At 41.2% G+C, this 27,251-nt stretch overlaps 1 protein-coding gene across 17 annotated transcripts in view; it reads right to left on the reverse strand.

The window, feature by feature from the left end:
- Positions 1-15,493: 15,493 nt before the first annotated feature.
- Positions 15,494-27,251, reverse strand: part of Mast4 (microtubule associated serine/threonine kinase family member 4) — a 560,147-nt gene continuing 548,389 nt past the window's right edge. For all 17 annotated transcript variants that reach the window (XM_074077368.1, XM_074077366.1, XM_074077365.1 and 14 more), the window contains 3 exons: positions 24,463-24,599; positions 22,129-22,310; positions 15,494-21,824 (listed from right to left, as the gene is read on the reverse strand). In XM_074077368.1, the coding sequence (XP_073933469.1) occupies positions 17,944-21,824; positions 22,129-22,310; positions 24,463-24,599 (4,200 nt within the window). In that variant the 3' untranslated portion in view covers positions 15,494-17,943. The remainder of the gene's footprint in view (positions 21,825-22,128; positions 22,311-24,462; positions 24,600-27,251) is intronic.

The following is a 27,251-nucleotide window of genomic DNA, read 5'->3' on the forward strand; positions in this document are numbered from 1 at the left end:
AGCCTGTTCTATTCTAGGAGTTGCCTTATTTGGTTTTGTTTTAAGTAAATTCTACTAAATTTAATTGGTCTAAGGGATCATTCTTTTTAACAGTCTTGACACAGTTGGCAGGATCTGTAGCAGCAGTGCTCCGCAGACCCCTGGGGCATCAGGTAACCAGGTACACTGTGGTCACTGTCATTTTGCCACACCTGGGAATCAAAAGTAAGTGACTTTGTGTTTGGAGCAATCTGAGCTTATTTGAGCTAACTTTTGATCCGAACTAGGTTTGGAAGTTGTGACCAGAAACAAGACTAGGTCTTTTAAGGGGGTTTCAAGTGTCTGATGGAGTCAGATAGAAACTGTGCTGGCTTCAGTAGGAATAGAACTGGGTGCTGTAGAAAGGCCTCAAGGGTCTGATTAGGTCAGACAAAAAACAGAACCGGGTTCACTGGGTGGGTAAAATTGCTAAAATGTACAGTCATGGGTTTATCCAGTGATCCAGAGAATCTAGAACTCCATCCAAGATTAGTTTTTGCTGTGAGAAAGAATGTGACCTTGGGGTAGATACCAAGGATCAGTTTATGCTAAGAGAAGGCAAAAGACTATTTTGGGGTTTGTGGTGACTGCCTGGTTAGACAGAAACTGGAGTGGGCCCAGGGTCTGGAATTCTGGCCAATTTCACTGCATAAGAATTATAAGAACCTGGAGGTTTTCTTTCTAGTGTGTGGGTTGTGTATTTTTTTTCTTGGTTGTTGTTTTGTTTTTGAGAAATGGGTAAACCTTACCAGAAATAACTTAGAATTACAGAGGCCACAAGAGGGAGTTTTAATTTAGTTGAAATTTTTATTTGTGGGGGTAGATGAGAAAAGGAAGCTTCAAAGACCCCACAGAAAAAAGGAAATTCATTGTGTGTGTCTGAGGGGTGGTACTGGGGATTGAACCCATGGCCTTGCATTGTTAGGCAAGAGCACTGCCACTGAGGTACACTCCCTACCCCAAGATTCAATTTTTTATTAGCATATAGAAACTTTAAAAGATTAAATATAGAGGGAAAGAGTTTGTCGAAGTTCAGTCCTTGAATTAGTAGGGTCTGCTTCTTTAACAACCTTAATATCTTGGTTAAATCTTAAGCTCGAGATAATAATGGAAGGTATTTTAATCCAAAGAAGGGGCTGCTTTTTTGTCCTTTTTGTTAACAGACTGCCTTGAACTCAACAACTTAACATGGGCTATGAGGAAGCTGCCTATGTATAGTTACTTTGGGAACTTTTTATTAGCATGAATTAATTATACAGAGGGATTTCACTGTGATATTTACAACACGCATATAATGTCCTTTGATCAAATTCATCCCATCTATGAAACTGCTTCTTAACCACCCTACCTCCTCCCAGCTTCTTTTTAATAGTTTCTGGTGGGCTTTATTGTGTTATTTTCATACATATATTCAATGTATTTCTATAATATTCACCCCCTGTCACCCTTCCCATCCTCACTTGCTGGTCACCCTCCAATCAGTTCCCTTTTTACAGTCATGTATTTTTTTTAGACTTCAAATATGAGTGAAAACATACCATATTTGTCTTTTTGAGCTAGGCTTATCTCACTTAACATCATGGTCTCCAGTTCCATCCATTTTCCTGCAAATGACATAATTTCATCCTTCTTTATGGCTGACTAATACCCCATTGTATATGTGTGCTACATTTTCTTTTTCTTTTTATCTTCAGGGTTGAGTCTTTGAAATAAGAGCAGATTTTTTTCAACTTTTTTTTTTTTGGTGGTACTAGGGTTTGAACTCAGGACTTAAACTTACTAGGCAGGCACTCTACCACTTGAGCCACTCTGCCAGCCTTTTGGGGGTTGGAAATTTTTGAGATAGGGTCTTGCAAACTATTTGTCTGGGCTGAATTTGCCTCCTGAGTAGCTAGGATTATAAGCATGAGCTACCAGTACCCAGCTCAACATTTTCTTTAGCCAATCATTGGTTGTTGGGCACCTTGGTTGGTTCCATGCTTTGGCTATTATAAATAGTGCTGTTATAAACATGGGTGTGCAGGTGTCTGCATTATAGGTTGACTTACTTCCTTTGTAAATATGCCCAAGAGTAGCAGTATAGCAGGGTTATGTGGTTGTTCTAGTTTTAGTTTCTTGAGGAGCCTCCATACTGATTTCTATAGTGGCTGCACTAATTTATATTCCCACCAACAGTGGATAAGGGTTCCTTTTTTCCCCACATCCTTGCTAGCATTTGTTGATTTCTTGATAGTGGCCCTTCTGACTGGAGTGAGATGGACTCAGTGTCCTTGTGATTTGCATGTCCCTTATATCTATGGATGTTAATATTTCTTCTTGTATTTGTCACTTGTATTTCTTCTTTTGAGAACTGTCTGTTCAGTTCATTTGCCCATTTATTAATTGCATTATTTGTTCTTTTAGTATTTAATATTTTGAGCTCTTTATATGTTCTGGATATTAATCCTTTGTTTGAATAGCTTGCAAAGAGTTTCTCCCATTCAGTGGCTTGTCTTTTGATTATAGAAATTGTTTCCTTTGTGTGGAAGCTTTTAAAATTTGATGCAACCCTATTCTTATTTATTTTTCGTATCTTTCTTTAGTGACAGAAATCTACCTCTGTAGAGAAAGTCTCCATTTGTGACGATGTAGCCCTCTCTGCTCCTGAAGGAGAAGGAAGACTACATTACTGGACTCCAGTGAAGGTGGCAAAGACATTGGTCAGTGTAACAGGCTAGCTGTGGCCATTTGTCCTAAGTTGGCTTCCCACATGCGCTCTTCTGCCTCTCAGCAGATGATGGTATATGGACCCGAAACCTGATTACAATCAGTAACCTAGCTAGTGATCATTTAGGGCAGTAATCAGACAGGCTAGTCAAGGAAAGAGCAAGAATCCTTAGACTCATGCCCCTTGCTGAAATGAGGGAAATGGTCAAGGGACAAAGAAAATATCCTCAGATTAAGTGGCTTTTAAGAAAGCTGATGGGGCCCTTAGAAGAACAGATGATGGTTTTAACAGGGTCTGAGTGCAGTGAGGTTTTCTGCACTGTCATAAGTTAGTGTTCAGAGAGGATGGGTAAAGAGCTCAGAAGCTCTGTCTTTAAGTAAATGGAAAACTTAGCCTTGCATTATATGGTGTTCAAGTGCCTTCAACTTCAAAGTAACCACATTACAGTAATATATTTTGGCTGATATTTCCTGAACTCCACCAGTGACTTTCTTTAATGAGAAAATTAAGCACAATTGTTAAGAATGTGTAAATTAGGGGACTATAAATGGGATGGACGTTTGTGGATGAACTTGTCATAGTTTCAGGGAGCTTTCTCAGTGGCTGGAAGGCGTGGAGTCTGGTTGTAGTGAATTACACGGTAGATTTTCATGAAATTTCTGAATCTTTTTCAAGTGAATATTAAAACTTGTTCCCTCACCACCCTGATTTGATTAAGGAGAGTCTGGTGAAAAGACAAATGTGATTCGGATTTGCAGATATTCTGATTACCTTTGAATAGAATAGAGTACTGGAAATCACTCTGAAGAGAAAACAGCTATTTGCTGCTTTTATTGAAAAAGTGTTGACTGTGTTTTGAGTAATTGAAAAACATTTTGCAACGAAACACATTCGTTGTACAGATATTCAATCGTCTATGTAACAGATTCCACTGCGGCAAGGGATATATGATAAACAGGATAAATTATAGTCCGTCCCTCATGTAGTGTCATAAAAGAATCAGATGTACATATGCAGTACAAGAAAATTAGTCACATTAAAAGCCATGTAGAAAAAAGATCATCTACCCAGATGTTTGTATCTGCAAATAGATAAGCAATTTAATTAAACGTCATGTCAGCTATTTTGTTGCTATTTATTTAATACAAAACGTAGCAGTGGTCTCACATTTCACTATTTAATGAACATCACTGTTTCATTCAGTATAGAGAAGCTAGGTCTATTTGGGTTTGTTAGTAGAGAATGGAACGGGTGTTTTGGTTTTTCTAGGAACTGTTTCTAAAGCTTTTGAAATGGTGCCAATCTTCAAAATGCTGATAGAAAGCAACCAATGTGAACCGTTTTATGAGTTTTTACTGAAAATTAACATCTCTAAGAGGTAAAAATGTTAATAGTCATTAAAACTAGAAATAATTCTCTTTTTGACTTTACATTAAACCCACCAAATATTGTTTGAAAAAGGTGGAAGGGAGGTTAAGGCATATAATGGAGGGATGAACTTGCTCAATGTATGCTGTATTCATCTATGGAGTTATCAAATGAACCCCTCATACTGTCAGTGTATGCCAGTACAAAAAATTGTTTTTCTTTTTTAATTTCCACATATGAGAAAAAACATATACTTGTCTTTCTGTGTCTGGCTTATTTTGCTTAACATGATGGCCTCTAGTTCCATTCACTCTGCTACAAGTGACAGAATTTCATTCTTCATGGCCGAATAATACTCCGGTGTGTGTGTGTGTGTGTGTGTGTGTGTGTGTGTGTGTGTGTGTGTGTACCACAATTTCTTTATCCATTAATTTGTTGATGGTCACCTAGGTTGATTCCATATCTTCACTACTGTGAGTAGGGCTGTAATAAACCTCTTTGATATGCTGACTTCATTTTCTTTGGATACCCAGGAGTGAGAAATGGTAGTTCTATTTCTTGTCATGTGAGGAACCTCTATTCCATATTCCTTATGTCTATACTACTCTACATTCACACAAACAATGTATCAGGGCTCCTTTTCCTCCACATCTTCACCAGCATTTATTATTTTTTGTTTCCTTGATAATAGCCATTCCAACTGAAGTGAGATGGTATCTTATTGTAGTTTTGATTTGCATTTCTTTGATAACTAAACAAAATTTTTCCAAATACTTTTTGGTCATTTGTAGTTTTTCTTTTGAGAAGAAGCTATTTAGATGGTTTACTTGTTTCAAATTTGACTTCTTTGTTTTAAACATCTTTACGTTTCACTGTGTGTGCGCATGTGTGTGGTGCTCAGACTAACTCTGAGGATGGCAGGCAAGCACTCTACCACTAAGCTACATCCCAGTACCCTTTTTGAGTTCTTCATATATTCTGGATATTCACTTTCGGACAAATAGCTGGCAAGTATTCGTTCCCACTCTGTTGATTGTTTCTTTTGTTATGCAAAATCCCATTTGTTAATCTATACTTTTATTTCCTGTGATTTTGGAGTCCTAGTCAGAAAATCAGTGCCTGTACCAATGTCTTGAAGTGTTTACGTTTTCTTCTAAGAGTTTCAGAGTTTGCAGTCTTACATTAAGCTCTTGGATCCATTTTGAGTTGGTTTTTATACCGGGTGAGAGAGGTCACTTCTGCATGTAGATACCCCATTTTCTAAACACCATTTTCAATAAAGAGACTGTCTTCTCTCCAAAACATGCTTTTGGTAGCTTTGTTGAGAAGCAGTTGACTGTGGATTTATTTCTGGGTTCTCTATTCTGGTATATGTGTCGGTTTTTTGCCTGTACTATGTTGTGTTGTTACTATGGCTCTGTAGTATGTCTTAAAATCAGGTATTGTGATCCTCTAGCTTTGTTCATTTTGCTCAAGATTGCTTTGACTATTTGGGGTCTTTCATGAGTCCATATGAATTTTAGGATTTTTTCTCGATTTCTGTGAAGAATGTCATTGGAATTTTGATGGGGATTGCATTGAAGCTGTTGATTGTTTGGGTAGTGTGAACCTTTTAATAATATTTTTTCAATCAATGAACATGAAAGCTCTTTATACTTTTTAGCATCTTCTTCAACTTCTTTCTTCAGTGTTTTGGAAATTTTATTGCAGAGGTCCTTCACTTCTTAGTTAAGTTTATTCCTAATATTATGTGTGTATGTGTGTGTCTTGTGAACAGGATTGCTTTCATTGTTTCTTTTTCAACAAATTCATTAATGGTGTATAGAAAAGGTACTGATTTTTGTATTCTGCTACTTTAATGAATTTGTCAGCTCTAATAATCTTTTGGTAGAGTTCTAATGTTTTTCTATGTACAAAAATGTACCATCTGTAAACAGGGATAATTTGACTTCTCTCTTTCTTATTTCTATCCCTTTTCTTTCTTTCTCTTGCCTAATTGCGCTGGCTGAAAGTTCAGTCTTACATTGAATAAGAGCAGTGAGAATGGACACCCTTGTTTTCTCCTGATATTATAGGAACTGCTTTCCATTTTCTCCTACTTAGTATGATGTCATCTGGTGTTACAGATAGCCTTCATTATGTGGAGGGGTGATCCTTCCGTATGTAGTTTGCTCAAGGCTCTTATCAGGAAAGGATGTTGAGTTTTATCAATGCCTGCTGAGATATGATTTTTATCCTTCATTCTGTTTATGTGAAGTATTACATTTTTTTATTTGTATACATTTAGCCACTCTTACATCCTTGGAATGAAACCAACTTGGTCAAATGTGCTGTTGAATTTAATTTACTAGCATTTTGTTGAGGATTTTTATTTTTATATCTGTATTAATCAGGGATGCTAATTTCTGTAGTTTGGTTTTATTGTTGTTGTGTCCTTGTCAGGTTTGGTAACAGGGTAATACTGGCCTCACAGAATGAGTTTGGAAGGGTTACCTCCCTTTCAATTGTATGAAATAGTTTAAGAAACATTGGTATTCGTTCCTCTTTAACAGTTTGGTAAAAATCAGAGAATCCATCCAGTCCAGGATGGATAAGAGAATCCATCCAGGGCTTTGCTTTGTTGGGAGTCTTTTTATTACTGATCAATACCATTACTTGTGCTTGATCTATTCAGATTTTAGTTGCTCCTTCTCTCCTTTGTGCAACTGTGGATTGAACCCAACATGCTAGGCAAGCTATTCTACCTCTTAAGCTATGTCTCCAGCCTTTTTGTTTTGTATTTTGTTTCTGGGATAGGGGACTCCTTAACTTTCTTAAGCTTGCCTTGAGCTTGACATCCTCCTCTCTCTGCTTCCTCCAGCATAGCTGGGGTTATAGTTGTGTGACACCACACCCAGCTCAAATTTTAATATGCTCTTGGTTAAATTTTCGTGGGTCCTATGCGTCCAGAAATTTGTCCGTTTCTTCTAGATTTTCCAATTTGTTAGCAAATAGATTTCAAAATAATCCCTAATGATCCTTTGACTTCCTATAGTCTTCATTGTAATGTCTCCTTTCTTATCTCTCTCTTACTTTCTCTCTCTGGTTAGTCTAGCTAAAGATTTATCTATTGTCCATTTTGTATATGTTTTCAAAGAGCCAGCTCTTTGCTTAATTGGTTCTTTATACTGTTCTTCTAGTCTCTATTTCATTTATTTCTTCCCTGATCTTTCTTTCCTTCTACCAATTTTGGGTTTGGTTTGTTCTTGCTTTTTCAGACATTGAGATTGCATCATCATTCATTAGGCTATTTACTTGAGATCGTTTTCTTTTTTTTAATGTAGGCACTCATTACTATAACCTTCCTCAAGATTTCTTTTGTTATAGCCTACAGGATGTATGTTTCATTTCCATTTTTTTTGTAGGCCCCAGGGTTTGAACTCAGGGCCCTGCTCTTGCTAGGCAGGTGTTCTACCACTTGGCTACACCGCCAGTTGTTTTTACTTTCTTTTGAGAATAGGCCAGCCTGGACCCAAGTCCTCCTATTTATGCTCCCCATGTAGCTGGAATGACAGTCTCCTGCTACCATATTCGGCTTTTATTGGTTGAGATAGAGTCTCACAAACTTTGTTTACTCTGCTGGTCTCAAACTGTCAACCTCCCGATCTCTAACTCTCAAAATAGCTAGGATTACAAGCTTGAGCTGCTGCACCCAGCTTCCGTTTTCACTTCATTCAAGAAATTTTTAAATTTCCCTTCTGACCTCAATGGCCCATTGTTCATTAACTGTATAATTTTTACAATTTCTGTGACTATTGACTTCCACTTTCATTCCTTTGTGATGAAAAAAGATGCCGGACATTATTTTTACTTTTTTGAATTTATTAAAACTTGTGGTCTGATAGATGGTCTATTATAGAGATAGTTCCATATGCTGATGAAAAAGAATGTTTATTCTGCATCTGTCAGATGGCATGTTCAGTGAAGAACCATTGAGTTTATTCGATCTATAATGTAACTTAACTCTGCTTCCTTGGGGGAGTCTAGATGACGAAGCTCATGATGAGAGTGGGGTATCAAAATTCCCATTATTTAGAGATAATTCTCTATGCAGGCAAAGTAAGACATGTTTTTGGTGAGCGAAGCTGAAGTAGAAAAGACATGTGCTTTCTTTTTTTAGAAGTAATTTTGTTGGCCTAAAGCACAATGACTGGTTGTTCCAAAATAAGGGAGGTAAAATACAGGACAAATAACTAAATTAATAAAATGGTGGTAGATTTGTGGAAGCTGAATCTTGTGGAAGGAATTGTATGTGATAAGTTGGTTAAAATTAGAGGGGAATTATAAGTTTTTCTGAGAATCAAGCATTAATATAAAAAATATAACTATGCAAGATAATTTTATTCCTTATGTTCTTTTTTGAAAAGCTTAGAACACTTATTTTTAAATTTCCACAAATCAAATTCTAAGTGAAATCGTTAGAAACTATGGGATGTTCCTGAGGAGCCTGAGAGCATCTGAAAGAGAGCTAATCATAGACCTATTTGATGTACTAAATTCTGTGAAAAGCATTGTGAAATAAGTGGTGCTGGATCTGCTTTGAATTCCATTTGGATGAGTGTGTTAATGTGCATCAAAACCATATGAAATTCATAGAGATCTGATAATCCTGCTGTAATGCTGTCAGTTAGAATTCTAGTAATCTTAGGATATTTGTATGCAATAGAGACTGAATTGCCTCATCAATTGCATTATTATTGTAGTGAAATCTTATCAGATCTCTCATCATGGCTATCTTGAGTCACAGATGATTAATTGCTTTCTCTATCCTGAAGTGTTTTCATCTTTAAGAAGATTCATAGAAAGAACTCCGCCAAGTATAGGTTTTTGATAACTTTTGAGATCTTATCATTTGGACTAGGTAGGGATTCCTAGAACTCTAAAGGAAAGACTGCTAATTTAACATCAGGCAGAAATAGAGTTGCATGAAAACCAGAGAAATGTTTACCATCTTCAATCTGGGCCAGCCAGTGCTGAAACTGCTGAGGTGTGCAATTTCTGTGAATTCCTCAAGGTTGACCCAAATCAGATTGCCTGTGGTGACCTGTTTAATGGAGGATGCTGGTGCTATACACATGCATTGGAGAAACAAAACTGATATCTGAAAAGATTTAAATTTAGTGCTAAGCACAGACTCAAGGCCTAAACAGGCACCTGGTCTTTCCCAAGTATTTAAAGCTTCCATTGCTAAAGGGTCTGTGCTCTAAGTTATCATACAGTGTATAAGATAATACAAATTTTAGCAAAAATACTGCTTTGGTGACTGTTCTACATTCTTATCACTCACCCTATTGTAAAGTTCAGGGCTTTAACTTGAGTCTCTATCTTATAAACAACTTCAGGGGGCACCCTAAACTCCTGGAATAGTACACACATCAAAATTTAAGGTAAAGTTGACTAGGGAAAAGTTTCCCTGAAACAGATGTCATTTTAAGGTCTAGACAGATTTTCCTAAGATCCCAGAACCAAACTGTTCATAAGAAGGTTCTTATGCCTCTTAATTTTTCCATGTGCCTATCTTTTTCACTTGACAGGACTAGACTAGTAATTACCCTTATTCTTACTCCCTGTTTTAGTTTCATCCAGCTTTGGGGTGCTAAGTTACTTGATAACTGAACAGGGAGGAGTCTTCAGTTGCTCATATTTTGTGCTGCATGTACATAAGTACATTGGATATTGTAGAGACATTTGTAAGAAAATTAACAGACTACTTGGATAAAATTGGTAGACTCCTCACCTGGCTTGTTCTTTAATCATCTGACTTTGGTTTATTTATCTGAAAGACCCTGGCGAAGAAGCATGCTCCAAATTCACTGTTAGGAAAACTAATATTGGTATTATTCGTCTCCCTAGTGCACTGTGTTCTCTCAAAGTCTTAAATGTCTACGGTGCAGCCATCTGTTGGATGCTAATTGGTTTCTCTTGGCTAGAATGTCAAGAAGTCCAATGCTTGGTCATGAGGACACCATAAGCTATGGATGATAGTGACTGAGCGTGGACCTCATGTCCTAAGTTTTAGGTCAAGTTCTCAGTTGGTGGGAGGAATTGTTAAAAAAAAAAAAAAGTTGTGAAAATTAGAGATAAGGGCAAAACAGTTTCTGCTGGGTATCGAGGGGGAGGAGGGGAGGGAGGGGGCAGAGTGGGTGGTAAGGGAGGGGTGGGGGCAGGGGGAGAAATGACCCAAGCCTTGTATGCACATATGAATAATAAAAATAAATAAATAAATAAAAAAGTTGTGAGAGGTCATAGATTGGGATTGAGCAATAGACAAAAGCAATATCAAGTTTAATCACAGTCACTGACCTATGGTTGGTTGTAGAAGGGCCTATAGTCAGCAAAATGATCAGGCTGCTAACAATTAGTTGTTACCCAGCATTTAGTTGTTACCCTGTAACTAGTTGATTAGTTGATTAAACCATAACCAATTAAGTTTTCTATGCCCTGCTTCTGTTTTCCTAGAAATGCTATTTGATCACATTGTTGGTAGTTCTCAGAACCTGCCTCATTCTGAAATCATTTGTGCCTTGCTTTGCTCAAATAAACACCATTAAACTTAATTGGTCTATGGAATTTTCCTTCCAACAGGATTGACAGTCCATAATTAGCCAGTGATGTTAGAAAAAATGATGACCTTGCCTCTTGGAACACACCATCCCAGAATTAAGTGAGCTGCTACTGTGTGTTTGTGTGTTTTCTTATGAGGACTAGTGCTAATAATACCAGTCCAAGATCTGAGGTATCTGAACTGCCAATGCACCTGAATTTGGGACTAATGATTGGCTCTTAATATGCAAAAAAGTGACAAAATCAAGTTTTGCTGAAGGCTGAGTCATTTCTTGATTTTCTAAATATGAGATATGCATAATATTAACCAGAGTAGGGGACAGAGAGGAATAACACAAAATGATTGTCTAGGGGAATGGATTAAACATGCTAGTAGGAGGGAAATTAAATTTAGAGGACTGCTCTATCATTGAGTTTCTTAATGGTTGCCCCATATTGAAGGAAGCACATTTCCATAGTTAATATAGCCATACTTTTTCCTGTTGCATTTGTGTTGTGAACCGAAAATGCTAGATACTAAATTGCCTGCTGATTAATTAGAGCTAATAAAAGAGTCCTATTACAGAGAATGATTAGCTTGCTTCACTTATAGTTTCCCACCAATCGTCAAATTTGTAACTTAGCACTGTATGGTTTTCCTGTGTTAAAGGAAAAGGAAATAAGGTGATTTCACTTATTCACAGAGAAACCTGGACCTGAATTCATTTACAAGATATTTCATAATGTTTAGAAAGGTCAAAACCTTTAGAACCAGAAAAGTCTGAAAATCCAAGCTCTCTTTACAGAGTTCTTAAACAAATTACATGGCCCTTCTGGGGCTGTTCCTTCATCTGTAAGGTAGGGACACCACCACATGGTTTGAGGATTATGTTGAAGCTCAAATAAGGTGGGTGAGAAAAGCATACTGTCCAGGAAGCATATACAGTAGGTAAATAATAAATGCTTAAGTTCATTCCTTCCTAATAGTTTCAATATCTTTTCACGAGTTTTCTATGGCCAAAGGCTTAAAGGAACACTAATAACCACATACTTTAGCTACAGACGATTTGAGCAGAGATGATTAACAACTTCTTCTACCAGTACTGCCTGGTGCCTCCTTCATAAAACAACCTGCTCCTCCCATCCACTGATTACAAACCAAATTTCCCAGGACTTTCCCTAAAGATTTTTGAATCAGTGGATCTGAGATGGGGCCTGAGAATTTGTATGTTTAGTAAATATCCCAAGTAACTATCTTTCAGGAAGTTTGGAAAACAGTGGTAACAGAGCATCTCAAACCTTAATGAGCAAGCAAACAACTTTGCTACCAGATTGAATTGCAGAAAATCATGGGTGTGGGGTGGGGTGTAAGATTCTATGATTCTAGCATGCTCCTAGGGGATGCAGATATTGCTGGTCCAAGGATCACACTGAGTAGAAAGAGTCTTTAAGGTTGAGGTAACTGACTTGCAGTTATATGGGAAGTATCTTAAAGATCTGTGATTTCATATGGAGTTAGAGAAGTAAGTTGAGCAAAGTGTCAACCCATGGGCAGGGAATTTCTTCTGCTTTGCTTTTCAGCCTTGACTGCACGTTAGAACCGCCTGAGTGGGGGGTTTTTGAAACTGGAGGTGCCTGAGCTCAGCCTTCAGAGTCTTATACCTTGGTGTGATGTTGCAGGCAGCATCTTCAGTGGTATGAGATTCCCATATAGATTCATGTGCACACTAGAGTATCTCAAGTCCTTCAGCGGAGTATCTCAAGTCCTTCAGCCAACCTGTTTCCCAAGTGCTTGGTTATCAGCATCCAAAGTGACTGCCCCACATGGGTGGTTAGTGTTCTTGTTTTAGAAGTTGTTTCCCAATACCTACATCCAGTTCATGTATTCTCTGATCTTCTTGGTAGTCTTGCACCTCTACCACAACTTAATTCCTATTCCTCCTTGTACTTACATTTTCTTGAGCTATGGGCTCAAGAAAAGATGTAGCTCTCAGAATTTGCTAGAGAAATGCTATACCCTTAAATGCATTTAACTACACTTGTATTTAAAAAAATCCCAATAAAATAGTGCCATATGGATGGTGAGAATATGGCACAAGAAATTGTCCCACTAGCCAGACTCATTAAGAGCATGATCGTTCAACTGTCTGTCCTTTAATGATTTCTTTAGTTTTACCCATTCTGGACCAAGGTAGGTACCTTTGAAAGTTCATCCTTTCATTTATTTCACTGAAGAGTTTATGTATTCATTCTAAATTAAGTTATTGCTGTTAATATTGGATCTAAGTGGGCTTAATATCTTTTGTGGATTTTTCTTCACAGTGAAGGCTGAATTTTCTTCATAGCATATCAAGCACCATTACAATGATCATTTCATAATTACTTCTTAAAAATGTGACTCTTAGCAGAGTTCCTTTAAACAGACAGAACTATATTATGTGGGTGGTGAAAACCTTCGTCACGGTTCTGCCCCCTTCCCCTTGTAATTTATTTTGCAGTAGAAAAGAGGGAGGTGGTGAGTCTTCGCTACTGGTGGAGGGCAAGTTTGAGGGCTAAACAGTTAGGTTGCAGAAGTTTCAGTCCTAGTCCTGCCAATCACTACGGTTAGTCTCTTAGCCTCTACTTTGCTGAGTCTTGGTTTCCTTGTGTTTACAATGAAGCAACACTGGGCCTAAGCGTGTAGCGCCCAGTAAAAGGTGGTTAGGTCATTGGGAGTGCCACTGTTGCAAGGGATTAATGTTGTGGGATCTTGGTTAGTTTCCACAGAGTGAATTATAAAAAGAAAAAAAAAATGACATGCAGATTAAATAAGATCAGGTACATAGTCTAGTATTTGGTGGTAAACTTACCACAAATGATAGTCACTAGTAACCCTTTGTTCAATTCACTTCAGTAAATATTTATTAATGTTTCCTATGTGTTTGGTCCTAGAAGTCCAAGCAAACAAGACAGACACCCAGGAAGCTGGGAGTCAAGAAAAGATAAACATGTAGAAATAAATAATTCCAAAAAAAAAATACTGAGTCTCATAGGAGATACACAGGAACATGGTGTCCAGAATGACTTCTTTGAGTGCCTGAGCCTATCATACTTAATCCTAGGAGAGGTTTGGGGATGGTTTGAGTGTGTCCCTCAAAGGTTCATGTGCTGGCAGCTTGGTCTCAGTGTGGCACAGTTCAGGTAGGGCCCAGTAAAAGGCAGTTAGGTCCCTTCTGCACATGCTCCCATCATTGTGATACTGTCTGCCACGAAGCCCTGGTCAGCTGCTGAACAGATGGGACCACCTAGTGTTGGCCTTTCTGCTTGCAGAACTGTAAGTTGAATATAACTCCTTTTTATAAAGTATCCAGCATCTGGTATTTTGTTATAATAACAGAAAATGAACTAACAGACTAAGAGTACCTTTAAGGAACTATCTTTACCTGAAAGAAATCTCTCTCTAGGGATTTTCTAAAGAATGGACTACGAGAGTAAGTTAGGAGGCTATTGGGGTGGTCTAGGAGAGAGATGACTGAGACTAGAGTAAAGCTAATGGCAGCACATAAGTGAGGAGAGGGGGAAAACAACATAAAAGAGTGTGCTGTGTGATTGGTGGGACTTGGTGTCATTTTTATCTTTCTTTGTTTTTAAATGTAAAGAGAGGTTTAGGTAGAAACCTAGGATCTGGCCTGCAGAGAAGATTGGGACACAGCATGCTTTGAAAGAAAGGGCACAGAAGAGAATGGGCATATTTTTTGTTCTTTTGTGTATGAGGGACCTAAGAAGGAGCCAAGTATAAATGTCAAAAAAAAAGAATGAACCCTAGGAACAATGGTGTATAGGGAACAAGTACTCTGAGGAGGAGAAAGAAATTCTCAAGACAAAAAAAGGGTTGGGTGTGGTGGCTTATGCCTGTAATCCTAGCTCCTTGGGAGGCAAAGATTGAGAGGATTGTAGTTTGAGGTTAGCCCAGGCAAAAATGTTCATGAGACTCCCATCTCAACCAATAAGACTAATAAAAAAAACCAGGTGTGGTGGTGCACACCTATTATGCTGGAAGCATAAATGGGAGGGTAGAAGTTCAGGCTGGTCCAGGCATAAATGTGGTACACTATTTGAAAAATGCCTAAAGCAAAATGGGCCGTAGGCATGGCTCTAATGGTACAGCATCTGCCTAATAAGCGCAAGGCCTTGAGTTCAAATGGCAGTACCCCAAATAAAGAAGACAAAAGGAACAGGTAAAACTGCTGATAAGATCTAGGACAGAAGAGGTTGAGGTGGTCCACACAAGCGATGCCTAAAAGAGGGTTTGCACTCAGCCAGGCAACACTGGTGACCCTCAGAAAAATGTTGACGGTGTGGGGAACAGAAGCCAGGTGCTAATGGGGTATGGAGTGACAGGGAAGACTGGAAAGTATCAAGTGTAGTCTTCTTTTAGGAGGTCAGAAAGAGGGGAAAAGGAAAGGGATTCTGAAACCAAAGATACAGGAGGGGAAGAAAAAGAGCAGCAGGGGAGATGACGGTAATGGATGGAGAGAGATCTTGGGAGAAGTGGAGGAGGTAGCAGGAGATGAGAAACCTCTTCCCTAAAGACCGCAGGGAAGGTGCTGAGCGTGGGTATGGAAGTCAGTGAGTTCCACAGGTGAGGAAGACGGTTGTTAAGAAAAATCAGGAAGGAGTTAGAGGATTTAATCTCGAAAAATGGACTATTTGTGTAGGTCAAAAGAAAAAAGGCAAATCATTTCACTCACCAAAATAATTCACACAAAAATATTTTCTGTAATACAGTGAAAATCAGTAATATTTTTGGAGCAGTATATACATTTGAAAAAAACATAGTCATTTTTCATGCTAAGTTTTTATTCAATGTTATGCAACTGCATAAGTATAAATATTTGTTCAATATACAACAATTATGACATCCATGGGGGAACTTCTTAGAGAAAATAAGACTGCAAACACTTTATTGCACAGATCCTAACAAACTTTTAAGCTGGTAAGTCTACAGCTGGAAGTACTACCCAGGGGCACGTCTTACAACCACACAGAGACTGACCAAACAGAACACAGAAGAATTTCTACCAGCTGATTGGAGAGGTACACAATAACAAACAGGTATCACATGAATGCAACCTTAAGTACTCTTTACTCTTCCAAAATGCAAAAACATATTTGGCAAAAATGATAATACACTATACAAAATACACATAAAAATATCCTTTGTAAACAAGCAGCTAGTTGTGCTTTAAAGAAAACTGGACAGTTAAAAAGCAAAGGCTGTAAACCATGAACTGCCTCCCGAATAGACCTGTCTCGATGTCTGAGTGAAGATTGGGGTATGACAACTGCCAGGCAGATATGTATTTTAAGTGTTGAGACCACTTTTGAAACCCATTTGAGTTCGTGTAAAAAATGCATTTGTTTCTTCTACAGTTTCACAATGTAGTGACTGGGAATAGCTAAAACTGCATGGGGAAAACAAAAACAAAACAGGGGCAAAGAGGATACATTTTTCTTTTCTTTATGCCAGTGCCAACTCGCTTTACAATGAAGGACAACCGGATAGTCGGTTAAGTTATGCCTTTTGTTTTTGGAGTGTTTACAGCCTTGCTAGATGATTTACAATCCAACAGGGCGGTAAGATGAGGCTGTGCTTACAAAAATAATTTTATAGCATGAAGATACTACGACATCCCCAAGGAGCGGTTGGTGCTAAATTAGTTATTTATTGGTAAGTTTCTCCTCTTACAAAACAAAAATCCTGTGATGGATCCCAAGCATCTTATAAATACTTATCTGCTTTGTCTCCATTGTCTCTTAGTGCCTTAGTACTCATGTCAGCAAGTGCCATCTTACAATTCAAAACAAGCCACTTCAAAACTGCAACAACATAAAACAAATCAAAAACCCTCAGCACTAAAATGATTTGACAAATTCTATATATTTCATGGTATACAAAATTTAAATAAGGCTTAGCAAAAGTAAAAAGGATGGTCACATTCAAGCACCAAATAGCCCCATTTTTACAAAAATACTGCTCTTCATTAATACAGTATTTTTTTTGCATACAAATAAAGAGATCGTGTTATGATATATATGGAGCTACTCAATGCATCAGAAATGAATGTGAAACCCAGGAACTTGCTAAAAACAGCAAGCTTCGTCTACAACATAAGGCCCCGACTATGTATTAAAATGTATCTGATGTCCTGATTATTCCTTAATATATATGTTATGATGCTAAAATCCACCCCCCTTCTTTTCCTCAAAAAAGAAAGCAAATTTAAAACTTCTTCCAATGCCTGATGCTATTAATTGACCTAAGTACTAGCAGATTTGTGTGCAGCCAGTAATTTTCCTTTCCATTCAAGAGCAGGGCTGGTGCAGAACCAGCACAAAGTGTGTGCTTCTTGGACTCGTCACTCATAGCCTGAGTGCAAGAGCTTGAAAAGAAGGGAAAGAAAGAACAGAAATGAAGTTGATGGGTGTTTATAGTCCCTGCTCTTCCTCATGCGAAGACCAAACATATAATCCCAAAACAACAACAACTGGCCTTTGACAGTTGGTCCTAAGGACCAAAATGTCTAGCAGGATGACTGTGAGATAAATAGCTAGCTCCATTTGTCCTGGCCATTCTTAATGGTGGATTCCAAATGCAGTGACTGGACCAGTTCTTGCTTTAGATCTGGAAATACGGATAGCCAGATACAGTACTATCAGAAACTCTGGTTTAAAATACACATAAAAACGTACAATCTACCGTATTTAGGGCATTCTTTCATCTTGAACTCTACTTATAAAAATGGAGCCTTGAAATATTCTCAAACCACAGACCAAAACATGTAGGTGGATGTGTACATACATGACTGTGGATGTATGGATAACACACACCCAGTTTTGACCATTTTGCTTCATTACTACATTATGATAAGTGGTAAAGCAAAGATCTTAACTCAGAAAAGCTGTAGTAAGTGATGCAATCAGCAGCAAGGTACAGACTCGACATCCCAAACCAAACACATCGCTAGGTATTTACAGAGAGAATCTCTTTCCTCAGCAGCCCTCTGCTGTAAAGGTATTTTTTTGTACAAACACTATCTTGGTAAGTTTTACCCATTACAACTGGGAAGGCATCTGGAAGAAGGTTCCCTCTTTCTGTCTCTCATTTTCCCCCTCCTCAGTGAAGCTCCAAGCTAATTTACCTGGAGGACGTCCCCATACAGTGCTGGTATCAAAAGGTGGTCAAGACCCAGTTCCATTTCAGGCCAGGTCCCCACAGACCTACTCAGTTAGGAGGCCTTTTTGTGAGGGCTACTTCGCAAACTCTCTTTGCCCCGCCTCTGACGCACCACAAAATCCTTCTCTGAGGAAAGGGTGAGGGGACGGTCTGTGTTTGGGGCTGGGGGCACCTTGGTCACCTCCCTGCCCATGTTCTGTTTCCTGGCCGGGGGAGGCTGGGCAGGCTCTCTCCCTTTGGTTTCTCCCATGGCGGTTACTGAGAGCGCCCTGTGCCTGTGGCCAGATCCGCCAGGCACATGTAGGTCAGTGTGGTGTGACTCTTGGGCAGTGGTAGAGAGGCAGAAGGATGGCAGAGAGTCGCTCTTTGTCATTTGGGTTCTGCTGTCCTCCCCAGACTGGGACTTTCTATGGTCCCTATGACTGGGGGCTACAGACTCAGGTGTGCCCCCATTGGCTTTAGCAGAAGAGGGGTCACTGTTGGCTGCTGCAGCCTCTCGTCCTCCTGCCCAGGCCTCAGGGATGCCGGAGGAGTAGCTCAGAGACTTCTCTGGAAGGGCAACAGAGTGGAAGGAACCCTGCCCAGTGGCTGAGGGTGACCGCTTCATATTGCTAGGCTTGCCTGCCTCCGCCAGTGGCTTCTGGGGAGCAGGTACTTTCCCTTTGGCCTCTAGAAAGCCCTTCCCCGGCCCCAAGGCTGGCCTCTCTGCACTTTTCTGATGGCTCTCACCGTGCATGTGAGAGCTGGCTTCCAGCTTGCCTGCATCTGCCGCTGGAATATAAAGTGCTTCTGTGCATTTCTTGCCTTCTGGCTTCCTATCCATGGTGGTGGCTTGCTGACTTGAGCTTCTGTCGGTCTGTCTGCACAGAGGGGGACAGTCTTTCACAGTGGATGGCTTGGGGTGCTTTGGAGACAGGCTTTGCTTTTCATTGGCAGTGGGAAGCTTCTGGTCTACAGCATCAATGAACCCTGGATGTCCTTGCTTGGGCAAATGCACAGGCTTCTCCTGCACTTCTAGAAGGTGTTCATCACTGGTGGGTTTCAGTTTGGCATTTAGGGGACCCTCTGGAGGGTGCAGTGGGATGGAAGGACCACTTTCTCCCCAGCCAATCGCATCACTAGCTTTGCCCTGGATGGCTGGGGACACATCCAACACACCCTTACTGTTGCCCTTCCCCTCTCTGCTGGAGCCACTGGGGGGCTGAGTGACAAGCTCTTTGCCCTTTGCAGTCCCAATGCTCATTTTTTGTGAGGAGGGGGACCTGTCTGGGTGCTTGGATTTAGGGGGGCCAGGGTCAAGGCCAGGCCGAGGCTTGTGGCCACTGTTCTCAGTGTGCATAGCAGTAGGCCTGGGAGGATCCTGGAGGCAGAGGCTGGGTTCTGCAGCAGTGGGCTGGATCCCGGGCTCCTTGCTGGAAGTGAGGTTTGGGGAACTGCAATGCTGCCAAGGGGCCAGGCTGGGCAGCTCTTTGGTGGTCGGGGGGAGTTGAAAGCCACTGCTGATGTGCCTTTGAAGAGGCTGCTCTTTCCTCTCAGGCTCCTTGGGACACTGTTTCTGCAAAGAGAGGATACCAGAGAGCTTCTCACTCTTCCCACTGTCAGTTCCAGGAGGCTGTGGAGTGTACCTGGCAGGAGGGGTTTCAGGCTTGGGTTCCAAGTCACTTCTTACCTTGCTCACCTCCTTCTCACAAAGAATCCCAGCTTTGTTCAAGGAGGACTCCTCCCTGGTCAGGGACCTAACCTCATCCCGGCCATCTTTGTGGTTTATTTTTGCACAAGTACCCCACACTTTCTCCATGGCTTGAGTCTGCACACAGAAGTCTGGGCAAGCCCTTCCCCCAGAAGGGACACTTTTGGAATTCTCGTTGACTTTAGCAGTCTCTGGAGGACACAGCTCCATTGAGGGGTTTCTGTGCATGTCAGCCCTCATGGCAGGCCGCTCACTTCTCGCTGTGGAAGGGCTCTTTTCAGATGGTTCCTTCAGGCTTGGTTTCTCCCTTGCAGGGACCTCTTTGGGTAAGAGGGGACCACATAACCTGGCTGGAGCAGTGCTGTGCATGGTCTTCCCTGAGCCAGGGAGGACCTTGCTGTCTGTGGAATGGTCTTGGTGTTTGACGGAGCCATTCTCTCTCTGCTGAGAGTCACTTTCCATGATTGTTACTGAGCTCCTGGCAGAAGGATGGGAAACTTTTCTGTTCTGTTTTAACTCTGGGTTGGGCAGGGGAGTTGGTATGCTCTGGAGACCCCGGCCAGGGGGCAGGAACCGAGGCTCGAGCAGGTAGGATTTATTCATCTTCAAGTTTGCAGGGGAAGGCTCTCTGAGGTTGATGGGGTCACACTTTTTCCCACTACTTCCAAGGAGAGCTGGTGGCACAGAGGGCCCCATGTCACCACTTGGACTGGGGCTCTGTACATACTCTGGTGAAGGCAGCTCTGTCTTAGAAGCATGAGGTCCAGACAGGAGAGCAATGTCCAATGTGCCCTCAATTGGCTTCAGACATGACACTGACCTGCCCTCTAGCTTATACTCAGAGGGGCTCTTCCTGACTGGAGACTCAGGAGCAACTAATACCGGCTTCTCTGGTCCACCATCCCCCCGGCCAGCTAAGGCCTTGAGAGGAACGAAGGAGACAGAGCTCATCTGAGCCACATGGGTGCTGCTAATGAACGCCCGGCTCTCGGAGCCCTGTGGGGTTTCCTGCTGCCCACCTACAGGCCGGACTGCATTTCCTGACAGGCATTCGTGTGCACTGGATGCCATCTTGGCCTTCAACACAGAGCAGTGGTTATCATCTTTGTCTTCAAGTGTCATTTTCTTTCGGAGGTAATCAATATTGGCCAGCTTGCTGTCTAACTTCTCGCCTCGGAGGAACTCCTTGGCCTGGGAGGCCTTCTCTGTGTTTTCAGCCTTCCCAGGGATGGACCTCTCTGGGGAGTGACAGACACTGTCTTGGAGGGTGCTGGGGGTGGAAACCCGTTTGAAGTCACCTGCACCTTGGCTGTGCTCCCCAGATGCCAGGCTACAGCCAGGTGCTGCCCCATCCGAGGCCATCCCTTCGCTGGCCCTCACGCTGGCCTGCTTGTGAAGTGCGTCTTTTAGCAGGCTGCCCAGAGACTGGGCCTCCATTGCTTTGTTTTCAAAATGACTGGACCTTTCTAATGCCTTGGGGTAGCTTTTCTTCTCTCTCTCTTCTAGTCTAAAGAGAGCATGGTTTTCTGAATCACTGCCGAAGCTGGGGTGTTTCTGGTGGGACTCTTGTTTCTCTGAGAGGCCATCTGGTTTCTTCACCACCATCTTGGCCTTCAGCTTATCCCGGTCCAGGTCATCCACAGACTCCTGCCGGCCCAGCTTCCGGGACACTGGGCGTTTCAGGCAGCCTTGTTCCACAGGCCGGGCACGGCTGAGGGATGGTGCATCACACATGTTCTCCTCTAGGCTCTGCAGGGTCACCTCTCGCTGGGACTGCTCCCGCTGTACCTCTTCCTGGGTCACCTCTAGGCTGTGCTTACGGGAGCACAGATGCTTCTTGTCACTGCCATAGGAGGGTGACAGCTTTTCCTCAGACTGCACCCGCTTGAGCAGCGGGGAGCGCGGGGGCTCAGCACTCTTGGGTCTCACAACATGTCTGGCAATGGTGGGTGGGGAGTGCATCTTGCTGGGAAAGGCTTGAGCAATCTTAGCATTGCCAAGGGAGTATCCCAACAGTGGGGAAGGTGATCGCTGAGGGGAGGTGGGCTGGGGGGTCGGAGAGGGTGTCCGGGCCAATGGGGACAGTGGGATGCTACCAGCCGACTTTCGCCTTCCAGAGCGGTATCGCTGCCCACTGAGTTTGGGAGCCAGGCCATGGAGGGTGCTGGGCCGGATGTGCCCAGACCCTGCTGGAGAATTGGGAGCACTAGAACTTGGGGAGCTGCTCTGGGAGGAATTAGTACCTGCAAGTAGAAAACAGAGGTGTGAGTATCCAGGGTCATCTTTCTTTTTTTTTTTCCATCTTCCCAGACTGAGGTGAGATCAGGTACAAGTCAGCACTGTGTCTTGTCATCGGACTAAAGAAGTCACCCCTTCTCAGATAAAGCTCCCTGCACCCAGGGTTAGCCCTGAACTATCTGTCTTGTTTTAACAGTCAGAACAGCCCCATCTGTGTCCTCCCTTGGTAGCCCTGTCTGTCGTTTACCTCCCCAGGTTGACTTTACCTCCTCTTAACCCTAGAGCTTCTGGAACAAGGGATTCACTCACCAGATGGGAAGTCGGGAGTGGAGCGATAGCTGGGCGTGGGTGATCGGGGAGATAAGCTGTGAGTGGGGGAACCCGGGAGGCTTTCTCCGGATGACAGGGATCGGTTCAAGCAGGAGAAACTGCGGCTGGTGTGGAGCAAAGGAGAAGGCTGTTTGGCTAGCTTTTTGAAAAGAGATCTCCTCCTACAGTGGAAACAGGACAAAAGGGATCAGAGTCTATTTTCAAATCCACCCCTGCTTCCCCACCATGCCATCGAGTTCAGTGACTGTCAGAGAGTGTGGCATAAATAAAGAGCAGGAAGCCATCTTTCCTTAAAATCTTGCCCCTGACTTAGAGAGGAATAGTCTTCGATAGTGTTTTTTTTCTTTTTTTTTGGTGGTACTGGGGTTTGAACTCAGGACTTCAGGCTTGCTAGGCAAGTGCTCTACTACTTGAGCCACTCCGCCAACCCTGATAGTGTTCTTGAAGGTTCTCTTAATTCTAAATGCTTAGGAAGAGACAGTAAAATAAAAATATAAAATATATTTTAAAAATATCACCTTATTAGGCTTGTAAGGAGGGTCTTTGTGTGAAAGTATCTAGGTACATACCCAGTATGTGCCAACACAAAATAAATCTCTGGAAGAAAAACTATGAGCTGGGATATCGAATCCTGTAATGGTGAGACAGTGGGCAGACGCTTTATCTGTGGAGGGTTGTTTGCTGGGTTTATTCCATTGTGGTGCTAGACTATGCCTAACAATAATGTAGGCTGCATAGTTACACGGGAAGCCAGGCCCATCCTATCAGTGGGCAGCAGATACAAATGTACACTGAGTGCTCAATGAGCACATGATAAGGTAAAAAATACAGCTGCCTAAGGCTTATCAGTGCGTGTGGCTGGATGGAGTTCTTTCACCATCACAGAGACCTAACCTGGCCCTGGTGAGCTAACACTGCTACGCCTTAAAGCAATTTATTCTATGTAACCTAAAGCACAATCAGAATATAAAGTGTAACCAGAAAAAACAAGGATGCTAGAACGTGTGAGTGTAATTCTAATTAAAGTGTACGTGCACATGGGATAAAGTGTCAAACAGCTCTCTAAACTTGTAGAGAAATGCACCTCTTTCCTTCCACATCCCAGAGAAATCCACCTTCCACCCTTTTACATTCCTGCTCCCATTTGTCTGATATTGCTAAATAATGTGCCTGCACTGCTATTTTAGTTTTTCCAGTTGTAGAAATTATCTGTTGATTTCCTACTATGAAAATGAGAATTAAACTATTATACAATCACCTTCTACCCTTGAATACAATATGCTGTCTCTTTTCCATTCTTCCTAAAACAAAAAAAAACTGGCTACACATATGGCTGGTGTTTTGTTTTACATCACAGCTGGAGTATGTAAGGTTTTTCTTTTCATATAACTGTGTTTTTTAGTGTCCCCCCCCCCACTTTGGGGAAAGGGGTTTTGAGACAGAGTGTCACTATACAGCCCAGGTTGGCATTGAACTCATGATCCTCCTGCCTCAGCCTCCCAAGTGCTAGATTATAGGCATATGCCATAATGTTCAACGTTTTCTACATTTCTATCAAAAGTCATATGAATATATGATGAGACTGTCAGGTCCAAGTGAGTGAAAGAGGGGCCATGACAGCACACAGGAGCCAAACCCCAGGCTGTCTGGAGCACAGGCACACATCTTATTTTAGTCTGCACAAAGCACACAACAATACAATGTGTGCATCCCAGGCTGCCCGTATGTGTCTCCTCCTTAGATTTCAGTTAGTTAGACAAAGGCCCTTTATTTCTAAGCTTATGTGGAAGCTTTAAAGATACAGGTACTGGTCTGGTGGAATGGCTCAGGGTCTCTAGCAAGTGTGAGACCTTGAGTTCAAACCCCAGTGCTGCCAAAAAAAAGAAAAAAGATGTAGAAGATGTAGGTACTTTGGAATATCTGGTATTTTCAAAAACAACTGTTTTTAGATAATGTAAAGGACATTTAAAAAGTACATTTAATGTAAAAAAACTGCCTGATGGTACAGTTCCTCAAACTCAACTCTATTAAAAAGAAGTCTAGAGATAGAAAAAACAGCAAAGGGTTTTTCATGGTGCTCACATGAGATAAAAATCAATAGAAATCCTTTTACAATAAATATATGTAAGTCCTTTTCCTATGAAAAAGAATGTTACTATGCATATAAACTTTAATATATAACTATATGTGAACTATAGCATAAAATTTCTCATAGAGAAATAGATCTTTAGCAAACATAAGCATTTAAGTAGAAATAACTTTTCTTCAACATGAGCACACACCAAGCTGGCACAGGAGACTGACATAACTCACCTTTCTAGACTTTCTTTCTTCTTCGACTTCTTGCTCCGCCTCACCATCCTGCTCTTGTAGCTGTTTCTCCTGGCTGGTCCTGTTTTGATTGATGTGTTTTCAAACGGAGTAGTAGTGATTGACACCTTATTCCCACTCTATAAAAAAGATGAGGTGGTGTTAAATGCTGTGATGAGGCAAGATGAGAATGGAGCTTAAGAGAGCCAAAGACAAATAAATAGATAGGAGCATTCATCAAAAGGTCCTTTCATTTCTAAATAACTGACAATTCAAGTGGGTGGAAGGCAAAGTAGAAAGCCTCTTTAGATGGTAGGCTCTCAAATTCACATATCCAAGCTCTGTGACCTCAGCAAGCTGCTTAACCTCACGCACACCACACTAGCTAATGGTATAATCCTTCCTATCTCACAGTGCTCATCCAAGGAGTAAATGAGAGAGTTTGTAAAGCCTTTAGCACTGAGTGTGACACATGGAAAGGGCTCTATAAATAAGTTATCTTCATCCATATGCATTAAGTATAAACGTGCCCAGTGGCTGTCTGGTCTTGGTTGATAGATTTTTCCTTTTTCTCCTTTTTGTGTTTTTCTTATAGCTTAGAAATCATAGAGCAGCAAAGCTGAATGAGACTGTTATAGTTAATGATTGTGAAAGGTTCCTTTCTTGTTTTCATAAAACCTGTCAAGTCTGCAGAGAACCAAGGAGTATGCTTTCATCAGGTCTGCACGGGGAGATAATTCCTGGTGGGTTTCCGTGCCCTTTCACTCAATCTTGGGAAGGAGATTGCTGGGCAGGCTAGGGGTAGAGTCAAGCATGGAGTTAGCAGCCAGGCTGAGGGGTAGCCAGTTACTCTGGAATCCATGAGATATGGGCAGGGGATGAGATATGTCCTTTCAAAGTCAGAGGTAGCTCTGATTACTCTGAAAATATTAGTATAAGGAGGACCTTTGTAAAGACCTTTGTCTGGAAGATACCTCGCACCCTCAGTTCTAAGTAGACCCAAGTGATAGGAAATTGTTATGGGAACAGGGGATTAAAAAAATAGGGAGTGTTTTAATGATAACATCTACTCCTCTTCCTCAATCCCCACTGCTGATTTGGGAAGTATTCAATGCTATCATGAGAAAAGAATAGTAAAGTATAAATTTAAAAAATCATTGAGAGGCCTATCACCCAATTATCACTGGTGATATTTCAATGTATTTCCTGCTGGTGTGTGTGTTGGGGGAGTGGCTAGGCACTGAACCCAGGGCCTCATACACGCTAGGCAAACACTCTATCATTGGGTCACAAAGTTACATTCCCAGCCCCTACTGTTTTTTTTTTCCAGGCACATATAGATACACATGTATGTAGACATACTTTATAACAATTTTAATACTACTACCTTTTAGTTTTATGTTTTGCATTTCACATTATATAATTTTGGAACACTTTCATCATTGAATAGTCTTAAGAACATGATTTCTACAGGTTGTATAATCTGTTACTTGGGTGAGTCAAACTTATTTAACTCTTTCCCTGCTGCTGTTATTACTCAATTCTTACGTGCTGATGTTCCCTTATTTTAGTGTCTCGTATTTCTTTAGGAAATAATTTGCTCTTGCCTTATCTCCAGTTTAGTACTGAAAAGCTGTAGTATTTTATTGTTGTCTTTATAGTTCTTCATCCATCATTTAAGAAACTATAACCTCATACCTAATGTCATATTTGTAGAAAATATTTTAGGGAAATGGGGCTTGAACTCCACCAAGACAAAGGTTCCCCCCCTCATTCCAAAAGGATAACTTATGCAGTCTATATGCAAATACAAACTTTAAAAGTATACATTTAATCTTACATTTGAGAATGGCTTCTATTTACTTTTTTGGATGGAAAATTCAGCTATTAAGTAGTAAGGTCTATCACTGAAGGCTGTTGGAATAGGGTCTTCACAAATTGACTGAAGCCATAATGAAATTATAGTTTTTCCTGTGGTGAAAGAAAGGGCAACAAACATTCTTGGGGTTCATCTTTCACCTAGGTTCTGTTCATTCTTACACTGAGTAGACACACACAGCTGTAATGATCACAGGGGCTGTCCTATCCCTTGAGTCACTTAAGCCTGAATGCAATTCTACTCACTTCTGTGGAATTCAGTGTTGACTTCTATATATTTGATTTTTTTAAGGTCACCTTCACACATATTCCTTGAGATTCTTCTTCCCAGGGTCACAGAGCCCAGTAGAAGATCCCAAGTCTGGCTCTCCTGTCCTTCATTCCCCAGTGCTCCTCCTTCCTAATCCATTCCATGTAGGTAGGCTGCATCCTGGTCCCCTCCACCTCCCCTGAGCCTGGCATAGAGTGTGGCTTCACCACTGGAGGTGATGAGGAAACCAGAGATGCAACTGACATCTTCAGGCATGTTCAAAATATCAGATCGTCAAGAAGAAATGAAGGCGACACAAACCTCATAAAACTGCATAAGATAAATGTAAATAATACAAATTCTGAACGCTTCACATTAGAAAACAGAGGGGTACAGAGCTTGCTAGGTCCCCACAACACTAGGCTTCCTTACCCTATCAAATACAAATATAAACTGTTTTCATTTCTACACATGGCTATTTCAGAGGACAATTAATAAGACTTATGCACATACACAAAGGATGCAGAGTGAAAAATACTGGGTAGGACACATTAATAGAAAAAAAAATGGCAAATGACTGAAAAAAAAAATGGGTGCTATTTGTGAAGCCTGCCACCTGGTGGATCCATCCAGCTACAGCAAGTGCTACCAGAATTCCACTCTT

The sequence above is a fragment of the Castor canadensis genome, chromosome 6 (genome assembly GCF_047511655.1).
Source record: "Castor canadensis chromosome 6, mCasCan1.hap1v2, whole genome shotgun sequence".
Taxonomy (NCBI): domain Eukaryota; kingdom Metazoa; phylum Chordata; class Mammalia; order Rodentia; family Castoridae; genus Castor; species Castor canadensis.